We start from the raw sequence: 17,942 nt of genomic DNA, 5'->3' as shown, positions 1-17,942 counted from the left end.
CCCCGAAAAATAGCTTGAAAATTGTAAAATACGCGGTACCTTTTTGCAGGCACACGGGTGAACTGCAGACGAAATAATCATCTGAAAAGGAAAACGAAAAACGATATTTAAAACAAGGACACGCTTTTTCACATTACACAAACACTTGTTAGCGCTCTTCGCGTTCATAATAATTGATTTATGCAAGCAGGCATCATTTGAAGGAGGCTTAAAGTTTCCTACCTAATGTGTTCTACGTGTGTGTTAGCAGAAGATTTTCTACTGGACAACGGTAGGTAATTTAATCTCATCGACTCATTGTTTCAGTAAGGTTGCACAGAGTGGATGAATCTACTCGATTTTGCATACGCTCGCCATTCCCATTTAGCTGCGACGTCCACATACCCATGGACGTCTGCATATCCAGGTCGATCACCCGTAGCTCACGCGTCGCGTGGGAACTCGAAAAAGCCACCTCCTATGAGTGCTGCCTTTGCGTTACTGAAGCTACACAGCAATGTGTTCAATCGGTTACCGAATCAGTGGCAGCCAAAGCGTGTAGAGGGAAGCTTGACAGGCAAGCGAGATCCCACCTCGTCGCAAGCCGCACTTCTAGACTCTTATGTCCTTTTGACAAGACGGATCTGCTGTCAACGCGCCGTTAAAGTTGCGACGTTTCTTTTGTGGAGAAAAGAAGCTCGTACGTGACAAGAACTAGTCAAAGTCTGCATGCAAATGAATTTGCACTTCATAAGCTGAAGGTGGCATTTGCTACTTGTAAGCCTTCAGCTCCAGGTGCAGACAACCGACATACCACGTCGACTCAGCTACAACCTGTGTCATCACGCTCAGCACACTTCGCGTTGGTCGCGCACCATCACGGTGGACCATTGTAGATGGAATCGTAAGCCTAATTTTCTTAGACATGGATGGCGGTTCCTATAAGTTTTGTAAAAAACCTTTCATCATGTAGGCAGCAGGGATCTCACCTCTTCCGGATGCGGGTAGTGCATGTCCGGCTGCGCAGGCAGCTGACAGGAGAAGCAGCACAGCCGTAAGCACGTTTGCTGCACGCATCACCCTGAGCATGCTACCGCACTGCGGCCCCTCACTCGTCCGTAATGACGCGATGATTCGTACAGACGCCGTACACGAGCTTTCCGGTATTTCTGCTCAGCGCTGTCACGGCTGCCTTTAAAGGAGCGGAACTCACGTCGTACAAAACCGGTCTTGGTGAGAGAGAGGAGGCAAAGGCATGATCTACAGCCATTTGGGGCGCATCTGTAGCACCCACAAAAGAAGAAAAGCAGTAGCTCTACACGGTTTCCAGCAAATCGCGCTCATGTAGCAAGTCTCAAGAGTACGAAGGTGTGTTCTCGGTGCGTAGACTTTCGGAAACAGTAAACGGAGGCTGAACTCCAATTTCGAGGACATTAATTACGCTCGGATGACTGGATATACGCTACCCGGCTTGCACCCATGTAGTGGTACAAAGACTTCCTCCTTTAACGGCTGCAGGGGATGTGCTGATTTGGTGACTTCCTTCGACGTATAGTTTGCACATTTCTTTCCCGCGCTCGTTTATTGCAGTCCCAACGCTTCACAAATGTTTGCGTTGGTGGTTTGTCCGTGACGTTACGGGTGACATCGACTTGCCCCGCCGCCGGTATTTCGCTAATTTAGCACATCCATTCGACTTACATACATTTCCTGCTTGCCAGACTGCTTCATCGCCGCCCGTATATGCTTGCGGACATGTTTGCGTTACGTGTTTGTCGACGGCGCTACCGGCAGCTCCTCGGGGAAGAGGAGACAGGCTTTTTATTAAGAGATAAAAACCGGCCAGCCTGTGTGGCTCTTTAAGATATATGTAGCAGGAAACTACCAATACTCTACAGTGTTCTAAGAGGTTGAATAGAACGAGCGGCTCTGGCTCAATGGCTAAGTCACTTCGCTGCTGAGCCCAATAGGAGGTCGCTTCAATCCCGGCCGCGGTGGCTTCTTTTCTGATGAACGCGAAAAGCTAAAACGCTCCTGTGTCAAAATTTTGGTGCAGGTTAATGATGGCCGGGTGGTCGGAAGTAATCCGGAGCCCTCCACTACGGCGGGTCTGATAGACCGGATGGAGCTTCGCGGTATCAATCTCCTTAATGAATCGGCCCGCTGGCACTACGGCAAGCAGGCACGCTGTTAGTTAGACATGCTCGCGAAGGCACGCCCAGCAAGCAGGCTGTAAAGCTGGCATGCCGAGAGACGAGACCAAGAGTAGGGGAAGACAATTACTTCGATGTAGGCGTGAAATAAGAAAGCTCGAAGGCGAAGAATGTTCTTAGGTCAGACTGAACAGTAGCGGTTTGATGTCAACGAGAGAGGTATTGTTCCCGCAATATACATACATTGATGGAGGTGACAACGGTGGAGTACATACCAGTACATATAAGAAATATGTTCGTACATATGGGGGAAGAGACATCTGCTTTCTTCTATAAAGGGCATCCTGGTGTCGATGCTGCGGGTATGACACTTGTTTGGCGAAAGTTTGCCATACGGGATGAGAACAGCTTTGAAAGGTAAAACATCGCACCCAACTCACACAAGAATGAAAGAATAGACCGCTGCTGGAGCTCCCTAATCCAACGCCTACGATGTCGGGGTCTGCAAGGATTGAGCCCTGTTTCTTGGAGGTATTGAATTCGGCCTTTTCTAAAACCTGGGCCAGTAAACAACTGGTGTTCTACGTCAGCTTCTGATGAATGAGGCACGCAGACGGGGCAGGTTTTTGCAAACGGCGCGTGATGGCGCGCATGCCTAGGACTTACCTGGTGGGGATAACGCCACCCCACATCGAGGATTGCAGCAGGACCTCCTCCCAGCGAACGAGACCACTCGTGACGTCAGTTCCACGCGGCGGAAGTAGAGCACGCGTGGCACGGTGGAGGTTCTCCTTGTTCACCAGCAGTTCTATGGTGCACTCTGGAAGAAGTGGTGAAGGCCGTTGGAGGTCTCTTCGGTAAAAAGCGTGATTCGTCACGGTGTTGGCAGGAAGAATGTCACCGAAAATCCACAAAACATGGGCGGGCAAGTGTAATTGTCCATAATCACGTGAATGCATGCAGCAGCTAGGCTTGTACACCCTGCAACGCGACGTAAATTCCTAATCGCTCCAGCTGAGTTAGTGAGATGTTCCATCATTACCCCACTAGGCGAGGTCGATGCAAGCGCCTGCAGTACACCCCGAATTGCAGTAAGTTCGGATAACCGGCTAGGTGAAGCATGGTGGATCTCGTACGCGTAGGTTTGGTTTAGGGAAGGTTGACACGTCAAAGAAGTGTGACGAGGCATTCGTATGCCCCGGCGTCGAGAAACACCTGGGCAATGAGTGGTTGGGTCGCAGCCGGCCAGTCACGTAGATGAAGGACGGCATCTGGTTGCTGATGAAGGCCAGAGGTACGGAGATGTAGCCTTGTCAAAAGCTTGTTATCCGTCACCCGGTGGTCCAGCCAGGCGGCCACGATGAAGGCTGGCATCGTATCTGGAGGCTTGCAATTTTACACGCAAAAGCTGCTGCCTCTGGAACTACACGTTTCGGCAGTCCTGCGAAATGACGCTGATGAATGATTTTATCTGGTGTTAGCCAGACTTGTGCTTTTGGCTGTGGAATTGGCGTTAGATGGGGGAGGCCAGTAATGATGCGCATGGCGGCCCTGTAAATCGTTTCCAGCTGATCCCAGTCCGCTTGCGTCATGTGGTGGAACTGTGGATGGTACACGAGCCTTGGGTTTAGTACGGAGCTCAATAGGAGGCAGGAAATCGTCGAGCAGGCCCCGCCAGACTTCTGAGAGATGTGGCGAACAAGGTGGAGCATTTGTCAGGCTTTCTGTCAAGCAGATCTGAGCCATTTCGCAGCCAACTCCGAGGCCGATATCCCCGATCCCAGAACCCGCAGGCGTCCAACAATGGGAATGGCGGTCCCATTCATGTGCAGTGCGGTTGGAAATAATGAAATGGAGCGGCGCCCACAAGCGTTGGTTGCGGGAAGTGCAGCAGCTTGCTCTTTAGAGAGGGTGAGGCCCGCATACTCACACGATTTCTGGCAGTCTATTAACGCTAGCTGGAGGCATGTCGCGACAGTTCTCGATGGACTCTCGATGCAGTCGTGTTATACGCGTACATGATGAATTACAGGTCTTGAATAGTTGCAAGGTGCCAGGTTTGCGGTACAAAGGTGATGTTAAAAACTAGCTGAGACAGAACAGACCGTTGTAGTGCGCCGCGTAATCTTGTAAAGGAGCCGGAACTTTCACAGTTGATGCGCATAGAAAAAGAGCGGTGTTGAAGGAAGTGTACCACAAAGTCAAATACTTTTTCTGGGAGACGAAGACAACTTAGAACCTGTAAGATGGCAGTGCGACTAACGTTGCCTTACGCCTTGCATACGTCCATAGCTAGCACAGTCTTCACACGGCGAGAACGCCGCCCCCTTAAAACCATAGATCACAGATATTCCAAGCCATATCCTCGGTACCAAAATGCGGCCTGAATCTGATTTGCTCCGGATGGTAGCATTCAAAAGTGTCAAGTCACCTTTGAAGACATGTGGCAAACATTCGCTCTTAGATATTGCACAACGTAGATGTCAAGACGATGGGGCGCAAGTATTGAAGTTCATGTGGTGGTTTCCCGGATTTTGGGATGGGTACAATAGCCGCCCCAAGCAAAGATTCAGGGAGTTGACCAGATAGCCACACCCGATTTACACAGTCCAGAAGCATCGTGAGAGCTAGGTCGTCCATATTTTTGTCCACCTAGAAATGCCGTAGGGACCCGAAAAAGTCCGCAGTTTATCTTGATTCATCGCGGCCAAGAATTCAGCCATTTTGAATATTGACTGGATTTTCGAATTCGCATGATGAGTTGGCGGTACGCCTACACTGTTCGGCAGAGGGAGCAGAATTGTCTTTGCTACTGGCACAACTTCAAAGGCAGGAAGCAAGTCCGGGGCAACGTCGGAGGCAAAATGTTCCGGATCCTTGATTTTAAAATACAAACGGTGACTGCTGCTTCCGGAGGGCGACTGCGGAATTTCATGGCGCGAAACGTGCGCCAGACAGACGCAGTTGAAGGTGATGGACCGAGAGAGGAGCACCAGTCAAGCCAGCGCTACCTGGACAGTCCTTTATTGTGCCGTCTGGTAGCAGCGGTGACCCTCTGAAACTGGAGCCTGGCTGGTATGGACGAAGGGTCCCGTGTGGCAATTACTTCAGCAGCTTATGTTTGGCCCAGAGTGGTAGGAGCTAGAGATTTTGGGCCTTTGGCGGGCCTCCTTGCACGAATGCTGGGAGGCGCCTGTGAGGACACGGCGAAGCAGATCGTTGGTGTCCGGGATGGTCGCTGGAAGAGAAGCGTTGAGGGTGGACCGGATGCATCCCCGTTTTCCACTGTGCACCGGCGGCGAAGGCGACCCGTTGACTCAGGAATGAGACCGAGGGAAAATGGATGGTGATCGCTGACCCAGCAGTCCAATTCGCGTTGCAGGGAGACGGTTTGCGTACCCACCCGGACAAAAAGTCCAACAAGACTTTCTTGTTGGGCTGACAGCACGCCTGTGGGCCCAATAAGAAGTTCTGTCGGCACTCTATCGTCCCAGTAGCCTAGTCTTCCAACAGCGAGCTTAACCGTGATGGCGTTTACCGGCTCGCCAACACGATCAGTGAACGCCAACAGACGCCTTGTTGGTAATCAGCGGCGCGAGCGCGCCATCAGACAGAACCGACAGACGCCCTCAAAGTGTATTTTAGGGCCTAAACAGCAGCGCCTATGTCTGGCATAGACGCTAGACGTCAAGGTTTGTGTCCTGATTTTTCCCTTCAATAAGTAAGTCAGACGGACGATAACATAACGATGCCAAGATAGGCTTTGGCTCATACCGCGGCAAGCACAATCGTTTGTTGCTGCAGCCTCAGTTGCTCTTCATCAACAACAAACTGAATCGGCTGTACAACTTTCTTCGAGGGCGTGTATGCAGGTGTTCTATCTTCCTTTTTTGCGCAGGCCGCCGGGGCCGGCCCCTGTCAAATCTTTTTCGCTCGTAGCTGCCGTCCACAGTACCTGTTTGCTGTACCTATTACGTCGCCGCCACCACATTCTTCGGTCGCTTTCTAATATTGCCTTGCATTATCCCCACTTGTTACAAACTCGGAGGTTTTCGCATTGTTAGCAGTCGTTTTACACAACGGGTTTGATGCGCCTGACATGCCAGGAGTGACATCGCTTGTAGTATTAGCGCAACGTTGCTTGTCTGCAAGATGGTGCCGGACAAACAAGCGTTATCAACGCCAGAATTCTAACGGCACATTCCATTTCATTCGTGGCTACCGTGGCTTCCGCAGAAAAGGTCGGGTTGACCTGCGATAGCTTTTCTCGAGTCAGATAAGGGAGCTTTGGCTCAATCGCTTGCAGCGCTAGCAATATGGCATCGTCTGCAAGATCGGTGCGTGAGAAACAAGCATTAGGACAGCCAGAATTTCAAAAATGCAGCGTAAACTATACACAAGCGACAATATTCGTTGACAACTTACGTAAGTATACAGTTGTTTTAGGCGCTACCTGACCGCCCGCCGAGATAGCTACACAGGTGCTGCCATTGAAGTCTGGCAACTATCTCTCACTTTTTGTGTGTTCATGGCATTTTGTGCTGAGTGGTTGTTGGCGCGATTGCTTCAGTTTTATCTATTTCAAGCTGAAATCATCGTTATAAAAGCTTTATGGGTGATGTCTACCCTTCCAACCTACGCGTGTGTTGAACATGGGGACCCGGAAAGAACGATCATCGTCGCATAAAATACTGCGCGTCAAAAGTGGATGACATTGCGTCCGAACAAAGCGTGTTGGTGTCCGCGAGATGAAGACGACAGTGAAGGAGAATTGTACGTTGGAAACATTGTTTTTGTTTGGGTAAGTACGCATTTTTTATTATTCTGCATTTGGTTGGAACGAGTTCTGTTGTTTATGGGTCAGTGGTTCACTAGACCCCCATCTCATTTGCTCTGAGAGCCTACGTGATTTAGCATGCTTGTTTGGCGCCCAGTCCACCGTTTCCGCAGAAGTCAGCATACATTTACGCTGAAGCTAGACCTTGGGTACGATGCTCGCGCTGTAGTACACGGCTGCTAATTATTTCACATCACGCAAGGCTCTTCAACACCGGGGCGTTCGTTTATTTGTCTGTCAAACAGTGCCTTTGCGGCTGCAGATCGCAGTCGCAATTTCGCGTGAGTGGCACGACGCTGTGATTAGTCCTCCTTCGTGAATACCCGCGGTGTACCAAGAAATAACATGAACAGGAGGTTCCCTGGAAGCGCATGCGAAAAAGCGTACACTTGATTCCGTGGCCGGCGTCTCGTAGGTGTTGTGAAGTCTTCCCCCCTACCCGAATTCCGTGAAGTGCGCTTCGCAGCTATTGTGCTCGCGAGACCGGCTGCCGTCGTTGCGACCGTACGCATCGCAGTGTCCGTGAAGCACGGCAACAGCGCCGTGAAATTGCCGTATTCGCCCGCCAACGCGCCCCGACAGCGTACGCGTCGACCGGGTTCTGGCGGAGTTGTCAAGTCAAGTCAAGCCAAATTTTATTTACCAGATACACAGAAGTGTTGTTCTGGATGGTCTCCTGGGCTAAAAGCTGCATTGAGCAGCTTGACAGGGGCCCAGGAGCCTTTGTACATAATGGCAACATAAACTTGTTTGGCAACATAAACTTGGCAACATAAACATAAAGAAAAGCAGGCAAGATATGAGGACGCAGGAGGTGTAGTTAAACAGATGAGAATTTACAAAGTGCAAGGGGGAGAAAATAGTATGCAAGGGCAGGAAACGGTGAGAGAGTTCGAGCCGCGCGCCAGCGAGCGAGCGCGGCGATTTCACGACGCCTGACGTTGCCGAGCTTCACGAGTCCGGCACAAATATGACGACGCCCTTCCAAGAGTTCATAGAGGCATAGAATTCACATACGTGGAAATTGAAGGTGAAATGCGTGCATGTGGCCTCGCAGGGAATTAGCATAGCCTCGGGGTAGTGGGGGAGATTTCACAACGCCTACGAGGCGCCTGCCGATTTCGTCAGAGTAGCTCGCGGGAAGTATGGGGCTCGATATCAGAGGCATATGTATTGTTTAAATAAGTGAAGAAAATTGAGCGAATTCGCAAGTTCCCATTTTCGCAAAACCGCAGGCCATACAGAGACTAACAAGAAAGCTGTAGGCACTCACTCAACCTGATTTATATTGGAGAATGGAACGTGCAGAGACAAGTCAGACATTGAAATGGAGGAGCCTCAACTATCACACACCAGTTCCGATTGAAAGCAAGGGATACAGACGGGCTGCTAGCATGCGTTCTATGCAAATTAGCTTAGCAGTGAGCTTTGCATATATCATGCATACCGCACTCCCAGTACCTGCGGGTCTAATAAATACATTCTTACTGTGACCAAAATTTCACTTTGGGTGTTACGGGAATGTTCTTATTAGTGCCTTGGAGGTTACTGTCTTTATGATGTAAGCATTCGTGCTTTGTGTGTGCTCTTGTATTTCAACAAGTGTCAGCACACTCACAGATTATGCGCCTGCAGGTGCTGCTGCTGGCTGTCCTGGGTCGGCTGCCTTTCAGTCCAGTTTCAAAGGCTTTGCCAGGACCTCCCCTGGCCAACCGACCCTGTACCCAAGTACTGCCTGGCCTTTCGTTGGTGCTCCGTACGCTTTGCCGCCAGGAATAGTCATTCCTTCATCCATCATCTGGCCGCTTGGACCAACCGTTCAAAAGCCAGCACATTTGCTCGACACATCGGTCCAGGCACTGCTGCCATATCGGTGTACCCACCAATTATGTACTTTCAGGTTAGTTATTGCATGTTTTGGAACCTGCCATGAAGTATACCTGTTAGCAGTGCTGTGACCTCTGGTTATTTGAAACATTTTCATGAAGCAGCGCTGTGCGTTTGGAGCGTGTCATTGCTTAGCAGAGATATTGAAAAGAATCTGTGGCCGATGACTAAAGGGCAAGAAGAGAAATTGAACTGACTCTGAAGCACGTATTCGTATGTAATAAAGCCAAGCAAACATTTAGGATCTTTTGATATGGTTTTGAACTTGCAATACAAACTGGTGTGGAACTACTTTCTATTTTAAGTAAGCTTACAATTTTGTCTACTTCAGATCATACTGGTATTAATCACACTATACCGAAAAGTACATCCCGCAGTCTGTAGATTTCCGATAGCACTTTTTTCGCAGTCTCTCATGACAGGCACTATTCTCAATTATTGGAGGATAGTCGAGGTAGCACCAATCTTTAAATCAGGAGATGGTACTTCGCCATTAAATTTCCCTAACAAGCACCAAATGCAAGGTCAGGGAACATTTCATCCACTCTCGAGTCGCTAATTATTTATAAAATCACAATATCACATTCGAATATCACCACTGTTTTCACAAGGGTTGCTTGAGAAACACAATTTTCAGTATTTGTTCATGATCTACATTGATCCATTGACACAGGCTTACAAACTGCGGTAGTTTTTCTCAATTTTTCTAAAGCATTCAATCGCATTGCACACCACATACTACTACTCAAACTTCACCCTAATGTCCTCACTTGAGCGAAAGATTTTCATTCTCCTCGAATGCAGTTTACTTTTCCTAACAACTATATACTTCTTCTGCTTGTACCACTTTTGTTGTCCACCCAGGCAGTTTGATTGGTCCTGTCTATCTTCCATGTTGCATATCCTCTCATGTAGGTCTATTTGCAGACGATGTTGTAATTTATCACACAATTTCTTTCAACTACTACCGTCAATGCTTTCAATCTGATCTTAACAAAATTAACTCCTGGTGCTGCAAATGGCTAATGTCGCTTATCTCTAAAACAAAGTGCATGACTTTAACGGTGGCAAGTCTTGAATTGTAAATACTTACTTCATTAACAACAGCCTCATTACCTCTTGAGACAAAGGTGTTTTGGTAGGCTGGTAGGGGAGGGGGGATTGCATTGCATGGTAGATTTGGAAATGTAGATGGATTGGGAAAATAAGACGTGTGATTAATATTTTCATTTGTACTCCAAAACTCGCTTTATTTCATATGTTTAACCAACTGCAGTGGCTAGGGTGGCGTGCTGTGGAGTTCTTGTTGTTGAACGTTTATTTTACATTTTGAAGCCAATCTAAGGCTGCTGTGAAAGAAAAAAAGAGGTAAACGTTTCGTCGTTTGATCACTGGCTTCGGTCGTGACGGGCTGTGGTTCTGGCAGTGTGTCCGAGCCGGGAACCGGCGGAAGGAGCTTCTGCATCCTCCATAAACTGGTTTAGCGACCGCCAAAGTTCGTTGGCGACCACTGCAGTTGTACACGGGGGTGGTGCAGCCCAGCTTTGAAAAAAGTTCGGCCTGGCCTCACTTGCAAGTGAGGCCAGGGCCCGAGCTCTGGGAGCCGAGTAGCGTATGTCGGTTAGATACCGCTTGGTGTGGCCGCTTTTCAGGTGGAGGCAACACGTGAGGATGCCCGTGTGTCGAGATTTCGGTGCGCACAAAAATACCCAGGTGTTCAAAATTAATGCGAAGCCTTCCCCTACAGTGCTCCCCATATCACAAGTGTAGCTTTGGCGTGTTAAACCGCCGTTTTTTTTTCGTGTCTTTGGAATATTACCTACTGCTGTAGCAGGTGCAACATAAAGGTGAAATTATACATAACAGCCATACAATATGTTTCCAAAAGCTAATTATAAAGGCCATATTGAAGTGCGTTTATGGGTCTATCTCATAGCAGTAGTGAAAGGTTATATACTCTGGTGCAGGTTAAGAACGGCAATGGCTCATGTAGTGTAGTCTAGTGCTTGACGGAATTCCGTGTAGGCACGTAAAAGCATTATTGCAATGATGAAGCGTAGGTCACTGACCAAGTCAAGAAAGCCATTTAACGTTTTGGTGCTTGTTCACGGTGAGCATGTGCCGCGGAAAACGAAGCTATATATTGGACATTACGCGGCGCCCTGAGTTCGCATAGATATGGTGCAGATTGCCATCCATTATGTTGATACTGTTGTGCGTCGTCTGAACGATGAGGGACTCGAGCAGTAATCGAGAAGATAGATTGCACTCAGTTGTCAGTAATTTCGCCTTGTTCCAGTCGACCACGTGTGCCGTCCTCTCACAGTGCTCTTCTAGTGCACTTGTTTTTGCATGGCCCTTGTTCACTTCGTTCTAGTGCTGCGTTAATCTTCTGTGCAGATTGCCCGTTTCGCCAATGTACACTGATTTGCATTCGGTGCACGGAATCTAATAAACAACACCTGGAAGCTTGGAGCGTAAGAGGGGGTCTTTCACGCTGACAATGTCAGAACACAGCTTGCTAGTGGGCACATGCACGATGTATGCACTGCGTTTCTTGAAAATGCGTGCGAGAGCTTCACTGATGTGTGGGACGTAGGTAATTGCTGCACGTTTTGATGCAACCTTGTGGCTGCCTAAAGCACTGTATTCAAAAAGAAGCGAAGAGGGCGACAAGCAGGAATCCGCATTGACATTAGCAGGCAGAAGCGTCCACAAGGCCTGCGTCAAAACGTGCTGCAATTCTCGTCCTACACATCAATCAAGCTTTTGCACGCATTTTCAAGAAACACAGTGTGCACATCGTGCACGTGCCCACTAGCAAGCTACGTTCTGAAATTGTCAGCGTGAAAGACCCCCTGTCACGCTCCAAGCTTCCAGGTGGTGTTTATTAAATTCCGTGCGCCGAATGCAAATCAGTGTACATTGGCGAAACATGCAATCTGCTCAGAAGATTAATGCAGCACCGGAACGAAGTGAACAAGGGCCATGCAAAAACGAGCGCACTGGCAGATCAGTGTAAGATGGGACACTTGGTCGCATGGGACGAGGCGAAAGTACTGAAAACCAAGGGCAATCTTTCTTCTCGATTGCTGCTTGAGTCCCTCATCATTGAGACGATGCCCGACACTATCAACAGAACGGGCGGCTACCTGCAGCATATCTATGCGAAATAATTGCACCGCCTAATGGCCAATTTATAGCTTCGTTTTTCACAGCACATGCTCATTGTGAACAAGGTACCCGTATGGGTACCGAAATGTCAAACGGCTTTTTTGACTTGGTCAGTGACCTATGTTTCATTGTTGCAACAGCTCATACCGTGTATCACTCCACCAAAGCGACATATCTGGAAAAGGAAATTGCACTTATGCGTGACATCGTCTTCTTTTTGTCATGTAGTGCTCGAGTGAGCACGTGCTCCAGAGGCCCATTTCACGGAAACCAGCTTACGCTACTACAGGCTAAAGCCTGGGTGAGGGTGTTCTAATGTGTTCTGTTGGCCAATTAGCATTGATGGATTAGCTCATGCTATTTGTCAGCTTCACGGAATGCTCTACAAGCACCCTTGCAAAGTTGCACGTAACCGTAGACAAGGGTGCACAGCTTTCCATCATTGCCTACATTGCACACCAACCTCACAAATTGGACCATTGTTCTAAAATCGTTTGTGTTATAATGGATACAGGCATAAATATCAAGTAGCTACTTCAATTTTCTGCTCCAGTATTTGTGTATAGCTACATGTCATTGCTGCCTCTTTTTTCTTTTTGGGTCGCAGCTGTATGCAGGTTGCGACACTTGGCTGTGCAAGGATGCCTGGGGCACAATGTTCCGGGCTTCAACTGATTTGATGTTTTGTCGGTTTGCGGCAAATACTTTTTGGACGGCGGAGCAGGTGCCAGACAGGAGCGTGGCTGGGACGCTTTCCAACAAGAGCAAGTCGCAAGGGAAAACGAAGCCCAAACCAGCCGTGACACCAGAGAAGGTCGCGTCCCTGAAAGGTATTGCATGTGATATCTGACATCAGAACTCATAGCTAACTCATAATTAGCAAAAGCAAGCATCCCCTAATATAATACTTCTGGCACAATAAATGGTCTGACAATGTGTCTGAATGCCATTCATGAATAATGGTTTGCTGCGGGCCCAGTATGTGTTAGCTTACAAGCAAAAAAGCTGCAGGGTATTAGTTTATTCCCCAGAGTGTTGCTTTTTACAGGCAACCTGTTTGGCAATATTTGTTACCCTTTTACCACATTGTCTTTTGTTCACGAGGTCATTGAATCCTTAATTAGTCTATCTATCTACAGCTCTTTTTCAGATCTATGTGGCCAGGACTGTGTCTGCGGAGCCCACTGAAGCCACGCTAAAGGTGGTGCGAAAGCACCTTTCGCAAAAGCTCGAGCGACATGCAGCACAAATAAATGAGTGAGTAGCACAAAATGAACTTTTCCATTTTTATTTTACTAAAAGGCCTAGATGCTTGCCAAACTTGTAAACCAGTTCCACACCTCACAGCATGTGTCCTAAGTCAATCTCGTCATTGGACCCATAGCTTCACCAACAGACTGCATTCAGACCAACAGACTGCCATCAAGCCAACAGGCTGCCATCAAGCCAACAGGCTGCAATTAGACCATCAAACTGCCATCAGACCAACAGACCGATATGCCGAATTTCCGGATTTGCTGTCGGTCCAACAGCCTGAATGTCTGTTGGGATTGCTCTTGGGGAAGCCACCACGACAAGTCGAGTGAATACATATGGGGGTATATGGGCGTGGATGCAACGGCCTGTCTGGCTAGCAATGTCGTTAAGGAGCGTAAAGCAGGAGTAAAGTGCTGAAAAGCCCCACGAACAAGCTTACTTTACGACTGGCATCCCCATTCACAGCGCGGAGCATTGAAGCCCCCCGCCACAAGAATGGCGCATGCACTGCGAACCCTTAGAGCACATGAACCATTCGCTCGCTGATAGAAACGTGGAGCACCAGGATTGCACTCTCGATTGCAGCTGTGGGAAGGTTTCCACTGTCTTTTGCGGCGGCTGCTAGTTGGCCTCTTTTCGCTGTTGCTCTTTTGCCCCTCGCCTTTGGAGTACCACGTGGGGCACCTTGAACCGGCTGAGGCAGCCCGTGGCTCCCGCTGCGTGAGCCCCGTTGCAGAGCTTGCAACGGGGCTTACACGTGGCCTCGTGGTTTGGCTCCGGCTCGCGTCTCCCACACGCAAGGCACACTTTAGTCTCCGGGTTCGGACACACGTCCGCCCGATGCCCTAGTTCCCCGCAGCACCGACAGAACTCGTGGTGCTGTTTGTACAGGCTACACCGCACTATCATGGCGCCGTACTTGATCGAATTAGGTACTTTAGATCCCTCGAATGCCACGATAACCGTGGTGGTGTTTCCTATTTTGTGGGCCTCTTGTGCCAAGGGGTTGGTCTCGTTTACGATGTTGTTCTGTAGATCCTGATGCGTCTCCGTAGTGTCTATGCCTCTAATGATTCCCTTTATTGTGCCGTCCGGGGCGGACACGTACGCGAAGGTCTCGTACTCGGCGTTGCCTATGCGAAGCTGCCTAATTTGCACGTAGCTACGAGCGCGACCCTCGTCGGGCGTGCTGATCACTATGATGTTCTGAGTCGGATTCGTACAATTAGTGTCTATTCTGGATTCATGCATGGTAACCCCGGCTGCTGCGAAAATGGCTGACATGAGGCGCGTGGCCTCCGTTTTTGCTACGTTAAGCCCGCCGCGCGGACGTATAATAATCTTGGTCTCGCGACTCGGTAGCGCCACGGGCATGCGCGCCGCTCTGCTAAGTCTGGCAGTCACTTTCTTAACGAAGCTATCTGCACCTCGAGGCTGCGAGGCTGCAGGAGAAAAAGGAGCGGCCGGCTTACCGAGGGGTGCTGCGGCGCGGCGCCGAAGCCTCCTCCCCGCGGTGATCCAGCCGTCGTCGAACTCCGTCTCTGTCTCGTGTGTCCGGTCGTGCTCGCGTTGTGGAGGTAGAGTCCGTTCGTTGGTCTCGAATTCGGTGGTGACGTCGTCGCCCTCGTAGTCCATAACCGCCGGGGCGTCTCCGTGGGTGTTCATCTCGTCGTGAGGTACTGCGGGCGCAGCAGCCATGGCGTGCGCGCGGGGTCGGGGACGGGCTAGGCCTAACGCAGGCCTGGCTGGTCCGCTCCGCTGCTATCCCAAGCTGTGTGACGACGGCCCGAAGCAGTTCAAGCGCAGTTCAGTGCTTCGCGTGAGCGTGTGCCCCGTCTTCGGAGCGAGCGGTGAACGAAGAGCACCTGAAGAAGGGTAGGGAGGCGACTGCAGCTACTAGTTCGTTGTGCCGGTAGCAGTGGCGGCTTTGTTGCGGGCAAGCTCGAGCGATGTCCCTGTTTTCGTGCGAAAGCTTAGCGAGGGCCTCGATTCTGGTAGCCTTGATGCCAAGTTAGCATAAGAGGGTTTCCCGCCAGTTACCCGCTTATGACAGGCTGTAGACGTTCGCATCACGCGCCGGGGATTGAAAAGAAGGTCCCCTTCTCCCCAGCTAGTCTGAGTGGCGCTGGCTACCACCCTCAAGAGTCAGATACAGTTGTAGTAAATATAAATACCCCAGAAAGTGAAGGAGAACACAGTCGCCCAGATAGCCGAATTGGTAAGGCATTCGAGATGTAATCGGAAGGCGTGGGTTCGGTGCCCACTCTGGGCGCGTGTTTTTCCTTGTTTCTCACGTAATTAACAAAAAAAATAATGTAACGTCACGACTGGTAAAAAGAAGTCTAACCATTCCTCTATGCCTTCTTTGGCGTTGTAGACTGCCGGCATTTCTTTCTGTATATATATATATATATATATATATATATATATATATATATATATATATATATATATATATATGAGGAAACGGTTGACTCACGACTAAAAACAAATACAGTGGTTTACTGACGTTTCGACTGGAGGACCGGTCTGCATCTGAGTAACATACAACCTAGAAGAACGCACGCTTATATAGGTGCAGAAGGTGTGCTACAGTGCACCTTTGTTATATATATATATATAGTATAAGTAAAGAGTCGGATACCCAGGAAGAACAATAACAAACAAGGTTTACTTACGTAGCGGCAACGGGACTTGCCTTCATCAGAGTAAAGTTGCATCAAAACCATGTAACTTTACTCTGATGATGGCAAGTCCTGTTGCCGCTACGTAAGTAAACCTTGTTTGTTATTGTTCTTGCTGTGTATCCGACTCTTTACTTATACTATTTCTGCGCGCTTTTTGAGTTTATCTTTCTCTAGATTTATATATATATATATATATATATATATATATATATATATATATATATATATATATATATAGTATAAGTAAAGAGTATAGTATAAGTATAGTATAAGCAAAATCATGTCACTTTACTCTGATGAAGGCAAGTCCCGTTGCCGCTACGTAAGTAAACATTGTTTGTTATTGTTCTTGCTGTGTATCCGACTCTTTACTTATACTATTTCTGCGCGCTTTGTGAGTTTATCTTTCTCTAGATTTATATATATATATATATATATATATATATATATATAAGAGAAGAAAAACTTCGAACAAGGTAAAAGCACGATTGTGGCCTACGTTTCAGCAAAGAGAACTTGCTTTCTGAGGAAAGCAAGTTCTCTTTGCTGAAACGTAGGCCACAATCGTGCTTTTACCTTGTTCGAAGTTTTTCTTCTCTTGTGTTCTCTACCATCTTCAAAGTTCTACTACTCCCTATATATATATATATATATATATATATATATATATACAGTCGAACACGGGTATATCGAATTATTGTCTATATCGAACTCATAAATTATCCCCTTGAAAAGTGTGTGTAAAAGTATAGGAATTCGTACATTTATATCGAACCGTATTTTCCCCTACATTGGGTATATCGAACGCCGCGCGAGCTGGAAGGTGCTCTTCGGCGGTCGCTGCACCCCCGATTAAGGTTGAGGGTTGAGGAGGATGTAAGGAATGCGCGGGCATGGCGAAGACTGGCTCGCGGAACTAATCCCCCCTACCGGAACGAATTTGCGCTTGCCCAGTTGGGCCCCGCTACCGGCCGCCGTACTGTTAGCGGACGGAGCCCGGTATGCTAAACCTGGAAAATGTGGCAGTGCGAGGTAGGGATGCCCCGACTGGGGGCCATACATATGATGGCAGGCGCTTGGAACGGCATGAAGAAGGAGACCGTGGCCAACTGCTTCCGGAAAGCACGCTTTGTGACGGCCGAACTTTCCGAAGCTTGCGAAGACGCCGACGACGACGACGTGTGCATGGGCGACACGTTTCGTGAGTTGTCGTCCCTTTCCCGGCTGCTGTTCCAGCCGGAGTGTCTACCGACGACTTCGTGAACGCTGACACCAATGTCTAGGCTGTTGCGAGCCTCGGTGACGAGGATATCGTAGCTGCGGTCGCAGGAGCCCAGGCCGATAGCTCGAGTGGCGAAGATCGTCCGGACGAGGAGGCGGCTACACGATCGTACTCCGCGGGTGAAGTGGCCGCTGCGTTCAGTTTGATTCGCCGTTGTTGCGACGACATGGAAGGCACTGGGCTGTCGCACCTGGACAGGCTCGAGAAAATCGGGATCAGCGTCTTTAATTTCATTTCCAGGACGAAGAAGCAGGCCAAGATCAGCGATTTTTTTCCCTCGGAAATAAAGCGTCCTGTTGCGTCGTGAGTGTGGAATTAGTTGTCATTCATGAATGCGCCCATCGGTAAGTGATCGTCCGCCATAGGTGAGGTCTCAGAGCCCATATTCTTTTTATCGAATTTTTCATATATCGAACTATTTCGCGATCCCCTTGGAGTTCGATATATCCGTGTTCGACTGTATATATATATATATATATATATATATATATATATATATATATCTATATATATATATATATATATATATATATATATATATATATATATATACTTACTTGCAAAAATATCAAATGTAAGCTGACAATTTGTTGTATCTATCCATTTCATGTCATGAGCCGGGGGCTCGTTCAACTGCTTTTTTCTGTGTGCTGTTTCTTTGTTTATTTCCTGCCTTGTGTGTCATT

The 17,942-nt window shown here is 48.5% G+C and overlaps 1 protein-coding gene and 1 long non-coding RNA gene across 3 annotated transcripts in view; one reads left to right on the top strand and one right to left on the bottom strand.

Moving 5' to 3' along the window:
- Positions 1–1,146, bottom strand: part of LOC144163098 (neprilysin-1-like) — a 107,308-nt gene extending 106,162 nt beyond the window's left edge. For both annotated transcript variants that reach the window (XM_077693900.1, XM_077693901.1), the window contains exons 1-2: positions 969–1,146; positions 40–81 (exon numbers count right to left, since the gene is read on the bottom strand). In XM_077693900.1, coding sequence (XP_077550026.1) covers positions 40–81; positions 969–1,068 — 142 coding nt within the window. In that variant the 5' untranslated portion in view covers positions 1,069–1,146. The remainder of the gene's footprint in view (positions 1–39; positions 82–968) is intronic.
- The window catches only part of LOC144163104 (uncharacterized), a 350,313-nt gene that overhangs the window by 254,683 nt on the left and 77,688 nt on the right, over positions 1–17,942 (top strand). The gene's annotated exons all lie outside the window — the stretch shown is intronic.

Source organism: Haemaphysalis longicornis, unplaced genomic scaffold, assembly GCF_048455015.1.
Source record: "Haemaphysalis longicornis isolate Haplotype H1 unplaced genomic scaffold, Haemaphysalis longicornis Haplotype H1 scaffold_12, whole genome shotgun sequence".
NCBI classification, from domain to species: domain Eukaryota; kingdom Metazoa; phylum Arthropoda; class Arachnida; order Ixodida; family Ixodidae; genus Haemaphysalis; species Haemaphysalis longicornis.
Note: the sequence above shows the minus strand (reverse complement) of the source record. Positions and strands in the feature narration are given on the sequence as shown.